This window comes from Spinacia oleracea, chromosome 3 (genome assembly GCF_020520425.1).
Source record: "Spinacia oleracea cultivar Varoflay chromosome 3, BTI_SOV_V1, whole genome shotgun sequence".
In the NCBI taxonomy this organism is placed as follows: domain Eukaryota; kingdom Viridiplantae; phylum Streptophyta; class Magnoliopsida; order Caryophyllales; family Amaranthaceae; genus Spinacia; species Spinacia oleracea.
The window spans coordinates 132,142,733-132,149,545 of NC_079489.1; the positions used below are offsets into that span (position 1 = coordinate 132,142,733).

Sequence of the window (6,813 nt, forward strand, 5' to 3'; positions counted from 1 at the left end):
AGGAAAGAACTTTCAGCGCCCACCTCTGGGCGCCGAAATTTTTAACGCCTGAGCTTGGGCGCTGAAAATGCAGCCCAAGGCCCAGATTTCACAAAAACACGGAATAGGAAAGGACTTAAGACCGTGTTGCTAAAACACGAAGGCCCTATTACAAGTAAGATCAAGCCCAAAGCACCTTTAGCTCCCAAATAAGCAAAAAATAATAATAACATTGAAACTTGGTCGAAACTTAGACTCATCTCAGAAAACGCTCATGTACACTTTTCAAAAAAAAAAAAGCAAGTTAAATATCATGGTCATTCTTCGAAACACCAAAAATATGTGTCGTCAAGTCATTGGTTTTCCAAATAGAAAATGTATGTCTGTCAAAGGGATAATCCGGGCCAAGCCAAAACCGGATATCGCCTGAAAACTAAAGTCGCACTCCACGGCTTCACTAAAATAGCACACTACTATAGGAGGTCGCTCAAACATACGAGCGTGACCCAAACATGATTACAAGACGCAAAAAACAACCGACGAGCCCCAACGCTTGGGGGCTCGCAAAAATGGACTCCAACAAGGAGCGCGTAATCAAAATCACATTCCTAGACTGCGCCACGCGCCATATCATGTGTGGATGTCTCAAAAAAATATATTGTTAAACAAAAATATACACAGTGTGGACCCACTTACAGGACACATCTAATCAGGAAATATTACGACCCACCAACAGGTTGTAATCACCAAAAGCTCTTCTACATAGACAAAATAAGAAATTCAAAATGGGCCCGCCCACCCTCAGCGGGCGGGGTCTGCGTCATTAGCCGCGCAGGTCCTCAGTTTTCGAAAAATAAAGTCTTCAAATTTAAAATAGGCTCGCCATCTTCAGCCGGCGGGGTCTACGGCGCAAACCACGTAGGTCCTTATTTTCAAAAAAAAAATAACAAAAAAAAATTTCAAAACAGATTCGTCCACTTCTATCGGACGAGGGAGTCCACCTTCAGCGGACAGGTTCACCATCTTCAGCCGGCGGGGTCTACGTCACAAACCACGTAGGTCCTTATTTTCAAAAAACATCAAAACAGATTCGTCCACTTCTATCCGACGGGGGGTCCACCCTCAGCGGACAGGCTCGCCCATCTTCAGCGGGCGGGGTCTGCGTCACTAACAGCGCAGGTCCTTAGTCGCTGCAGCGATAACTTTTATCGGTTTTCCCTTTTTCCGAAAATTAAAGGATCAGTTTTCCCTTTTTCCGAAAATTAAAGGATCGGTTTTCCCTTTTTCCGAAAATTAAAGGATCGGTTTTCCCTTTTTCCGAAAATTAAAGGATCGGTTTTCCCTTTTCCGAAAATTAAAGGATCGGTTTTCCCTTTTTCGAAAATGAAAGGATTGGTTTTCCCTTTTTCCAAAAATTAAAGGATTGGTTTTTCGTTTTTCCAAAAAAGAACGATGTGCTGGATTTTCCTTCGTTTTACGTCCTATAAAAACAAGGGGGTTTTCTCGTTTAGCTAGCCCTGAAAATGAGAATCTTTAAAAATGTTTTACCTCGTGATTGGGCTTGGCCAGGCCCAATTACACTTTACAGCTTTAATTTCGAAAAACATTTGTAGCTACTCCCAATGACAAAGTGAGGGAGTTTCTACGCATCTTTAGATCCTTCCAATGACAAAGTGAGGAAGTTTCTATACTATCAGTTGACAAATCCCAATGACACGTGAGGGATATGTCGACACTTCAAGTGATGACCCTTAAGTCAAATGTTATCACTCGGGGGCTCGTGAGACCCTCGCAAAACAGGTCACATACACCATGGCTTGTGTGACGCACTTCGTCTAATACTTTGACCATCGTCTTACTCCAAGACTCAGTCAAAGTGGGGGCTAACTGTAGACACCTACTTTTGTCCCCGTTCCCGCAAGGGAAAGGTTCGATGATGAAAGCATAAAAACTCCACTTGACAACGCATCTCCTATAAAATAAACGAATCTCGATTCCCCATTTCATTTCACCCTAAACCTGCTATTTATGGAAACCTTCTAAAAATAGTAACTGCCATAAAAGGTATCTTCTAAAAGTGGAAAATCATAAAAGATAGAAACCTGTCAGAATTAGGTGTTGCACTCCAACATAAATCCTAAATGAGATAGAAAACTGCGAGAATCCTATTCCTAATATGATTCGGAAATAAGAGTTACGTATTAATTAAAATCCTAACGAGCCTAGAGTTCGTAACGGGCCCAGACGCATCCCGTCACAAGGTTAATACGCACTAAAAGACTCGATTAAGTCTCAAACACTACGGATTTCAGGAATCCGAATCTGACTAAGAAAACAGCCCAGACCCTATTTTCAACGCCTGGCTCTGGGCGCGGGCCTGGGCGCTGAAAATACCTGGGTACGTGTTTTTTCCTAATTCTCTGTGGATTAGAACTCTGCAATTCTATCTTTCCACGAACTCTTCCCTATAAATACAGCCCCTAGTTTCGACGTGAAAGAACACACAACAACACATAATATATTCTAAGTATTGACTCTAAACCCCTTAGCCTAAGCCTCTCGCTGCGAAATTGTTCACGCGTTCTGTCGCAATCGATCCATAAATCGAACAGAACGTATCCTGTCCCATAATTGAGATTCGATAAATAAAAAGGAGAAATAGCAAAGTCAAAGTGGTTAGTTTTCTGAGAACCGTGACGCACCTCTCAAGGGTGCGTCGTAATGTGTCCCTTTTCGATGATTTAACTGCTTTCCTAGCCCTTTTTATGAACTGTTAAACTAACCTAATATGATTGTTCTATCACGCCTAACAAATATAATATTTTTGGGAAATCGGATTATCATGCTAGGTCCCTTAATGTTATTTAAATCAGATTATCGCGATCGAATTAGTATTATATGTTGCATATTGCTAAAATCAATTCAGATTAGTTTAATAGTTAACGCATGTCCCTTCAATTATTTATGCTGAGCTAGTAAGGATATCCTGCCTCTGGAGTTATCGACGAGCGAATTACTCCTCTCAGTAGTTACAGTCCCCCGAACCCTCACTCTCTACCTTGCTGGTGTATATTGAAAGATCCCCACACCAGGGATCACAAGGGAACCTACGGCCGTCGTGGTCAAACATAATTGCACTCCCTTTATGTCACGATAACCGGGTTTTGTCAGTTTTTCTCATTGTCGTTAAAAACTGAATGTCGACTCCTATATTACTAGTCAATTGGGTGTATACTCACAGGAAATCCAATTACACTTGATTGAATAAAAAGAATCGTCACACCCACGAGGGACAAGGTCATGCATTAGCCTCACGCTTTTTCGACCCCCTCACACCAATAGAAAATCTAAGAAAATCTAAGAACATCCAGTAACATCTTATCAAGAAAATCTTATCAACAAAATCTAAGAACATCCAATAACATCTTATCGAAAATCTAAGAAAATCCAAAAAAATCTTATCGAAAATCTAAGAAAATCCAATAATTGTATCGAAAATCTAAGAAAATCCAAAAATCTTATCGAAAATCTAAGAAAATCCAAAAATCTTATTGAAAATCTAAGAAAATCCAAAAATCCATATATATTCTTATCCACAGTACTCTTTAAATACACACACATTATCAAACTCATTTCTCACACTCACTTCTCATTATCACACTCTACTATATCTCAAAAAAATGTTATTTGAATACAGTTCAAGCTCAGAATCTGCTGATGAGAATCCATACGGAGAAGTTGATCGAATGGTTGACGAATTTGTCACTCATCACTTACCAAACACATTTTTTCCAAGAGGTCCTAGACTTCGAAATGTGAATGATACCATTCCGATTCCAGCAGATAGAAACCGTGAAGAAGGGCATAACCGCTTGTTTAATGATTACTTTGCGGAAAATCCAGTATATTCAGACAGACAGTTTCGTCGAAGGTTTCAAATGAGAAGACCTTTGTTTTGCCGTATCATGAACAAAGTGGTTGAAAATGATGTTTTCTTGCAACAGAGAAGAAATGCTGCCGAAAAATTAGGGTTATCAGGATTGCAAAAATGCACTGCAGCTATCAGAATGTTAGCGTATGGTTTGGCTCCGGATGCAATTGATGAATACCTGCGAATGGGTGAAACAACTTCAAAAAAATCATTATTACATTTCACTCAAGGGGTAATCAAGCATTTTGAAGAGGATTACCTAAGAAGTCCTACAGATGAAGACTTAAGGAGAATCCTTTATCAAAATGAAATGCGCGGATTTCCAGGCATGATCGGTAGTATTGATTGTATGCACTGGGAATGGAAGAACTGTCCTACCGCATGGAGAGTCAATACCAAGGACGCAGCGGGAAAGCATCCCAAATTCTTGAAGCTGTTGCAGATCAAGATCTATGGATTTGGCATTCATTTTTTGGTATTCCTGGTTCATCTAATGACCTTAATTTTCTGCACCGTTCTCCTGTTTTTGATGATGTTTTGACAGGTAAGGCACCTCCTATCACTTTTCAGGTGAATGGACATGAATACAACATGGGGTGCTACCTCACAGATGGTATTTATCCAAATTGGGCTACGTTCATTCAAGGATTTTCTCGTCCCCAACTTGAAACGGAAAGGTTGTTTGCTAACAGACAAGCGCATGTTCGTAAGGATGTTGAACGTGCGTTCGGAGTTTTGCAAGCAAGATTCGCCATTGTACGACAACCATCTCTGGCTTACGATGAAGATATATTAGGCGATATAATGAAGGCTTGTATCATCTTACACAACATAATAGTTGAGGATGAACGAGATATGTATGCCCGAGCTGATGTGTTACGAAGGTACTATGAAGAAGACCTTTCGAGCTTAACCGCAACAGTGAATAATGGTGAACCCTTTGAGTTCCAGACTGGACAACCCTACTCCATTAACGCATTATTGGGGAGAATAACAGCTTTGCGTAGCAGTCAAATTCATCACTCTTTGAAAGAGGATTTAATTGAGCATAACTAGCAAAAATATGGAGGCAATAATCATTAAACTCATGCCTCGAAGAAGAGTTGTTATTTTAGTGGTTGCGTTTGATTTATCGTAATTTTGTTTTTAATCATATTTTGGCTTTGTGATGTTTTAGTTTATGACATAGTGTGTTTAGTTGTTGTAATGTTTTAGTTATCCAAAACTTGTCTTGCTTTAGTCCATCTATTATGTATTTATTCAATTATGTCCCTTTATTTTATTTAAATTTATGAAATATTTTCAATAAAATTTATAGCATTAAAAATAGATATAAAAATAACGTAAATAAGATGATTAACGTAAATTAAATAATTTATCTTAACTAATTGTTAAAATTCATTTAAGTTATTAATATAATTGAATAAATACAAAAAGGATGGAGTATGTGGGAAATAGAAAGTGTGGTGGGGTTTAGTGAATAGTAAAAGTAAAAGTGGTGAGGAGTTTTTTTTTTTTGCTCATTGGTGGGATGAGTTTTTTCTAACAAAATTTGTATGTGAGGAAAGTGATGTGGAGGAGTAAGAAAGTGGTAGAGAGATAGTGGTGAGGAGTTTTTTTTCCCCATTGATGGGAGTGGTCGAAGAATAGGGTAGGAAAACTCATAGTTTCACATGCAGATCGAGCACTTTAGTTGCGTAGTTAGTTTCACGATATAGCAAGAGAGGTACACTACATGTGCGTTTTACTCGCTTAAATCACTCATTGAACTTGTCTAACTTAATTAGACTTATGAAAACTAAAAATATTATAAGAACTCAATCTACTCGCAAATTAAATTTTAATATCCCTTATTTTTTCCGAACTTATCTAAACTTAATTTATATTTCTGAAGACCAACTAGTCAACTACCTGCAACTACATACTTGAGACTTCAAGAATCTTTCTACAACTACATAGTATATTATATCTAACTAATCCGTAATAAACACTTTTTTCGTCCTTAGAAAATTGCCCCAGAGAAAAAGTTCACTTTATTAAGAATTGGGTGTAATAAAAAAATAAATAGATAGAAGAATAAATAAGGGGCTTACTAAACCCTGCCTCATAAATACTCATTCGTCCTATTAAATGTCACAACTACCCCTCCCTATATTTACCCCTTCATGATTTTACCTTTCACCTTACTTTCTCTCACCATCTTACCTTCAACCTTATGATAGTGGTATTTTCCGTCGTTGAATGAATACACCTTTATCAAACAAAATTTGTAAACACCTAACTAACCGGCTATATTGACTATAGCGGCAAGCATAGGGATCGTCCCAAGGAAACGGAGTGAAGTGAGTTCAATTGTTAAGCTAGTTTAGGACGGAGTTTGAATTTAAATTATTGACTACAATTCTAAGCTTCCAAACAAGTTTTTGCAAATAAAGGAAAGCGTTAGGGAATTGGGGATAGACTAGGGTAATCGGGGAAGGACAAAGGCTAATCACACAATTACGATGCAATGACTTGACATATAGGGGAAAATCTACTATTGACGAGCTCGCCACCTCTCGGATAGAGCGCGCTAAATCATCTAATCTAAGAAAAGCTCTCGCATGATCCAGGGACTAGATGACTTGCAATTGAGACCTACTTTTCACATGCATCATAGAGACTCACAATCTCTTGCCAAATCAAGATGACACACTCCAATCAATTCTAATTAAACTAGCATTTGCAACTACTAATTCATTAGTCATGGAAATCCTATCATCAAATCAAATTTAATCACATCAATAATCAACAATCATCCTTTAATTTCCCCCAATTTAGCCCTAGGTTCACCCCTATCCCTAACTAGAAACTACTCACTACTCGTTATTTTAACTAAGGAAATCAAGGATACAAAGCAAGTA

At 38.3% G+C, this 6,813-nt stretch overlaps 1 protein-coding gene across 1 annotated transcript; it reads left to right on the plus strand.

Moving 5' to 3' along the window:
• Window positions 1-3,370: 3,370 nt before the first annotated feature.
• On the plus strand, window positions 3,371-5,226 carry LOC110794596 (uncharacterized). Its single transcript, XM_056838699.1, has 2 exons — window positions 3,371-4,385; window positions 4,481-5,226. The coding sequence occupies exons 1-2, from the start codon at window positions 3,660-3,662 to the stop codon at window positions 4,964-4,966; spliced, it is 1,212 nt and encodes a 403-aa protein (XP_056694677.1). The 5' UTR covers window positions 3,371-3,659; the 3' UTR covers window positions 4,967-5,226.
• The last annotated feature ends 1,587 nt before the right edge of the window (window positions 5,227-6,813 follow it).

Coding starts and splice junctions, on each gene's coding strand:
- LOC110794596 (XM_056838699.1), top strand. CDS start 3,660: ATGTTATTTGAATACAGTTCAAGCTCAGAATCTGCTGATGAGAATCCA. Junction 4,386..4,480: donor GATTTGGCATTCATTTTTTG/GTATTCCTGGTT, acceptor ATCACTTTTCAG/GTGAATGGACATGAATACAA.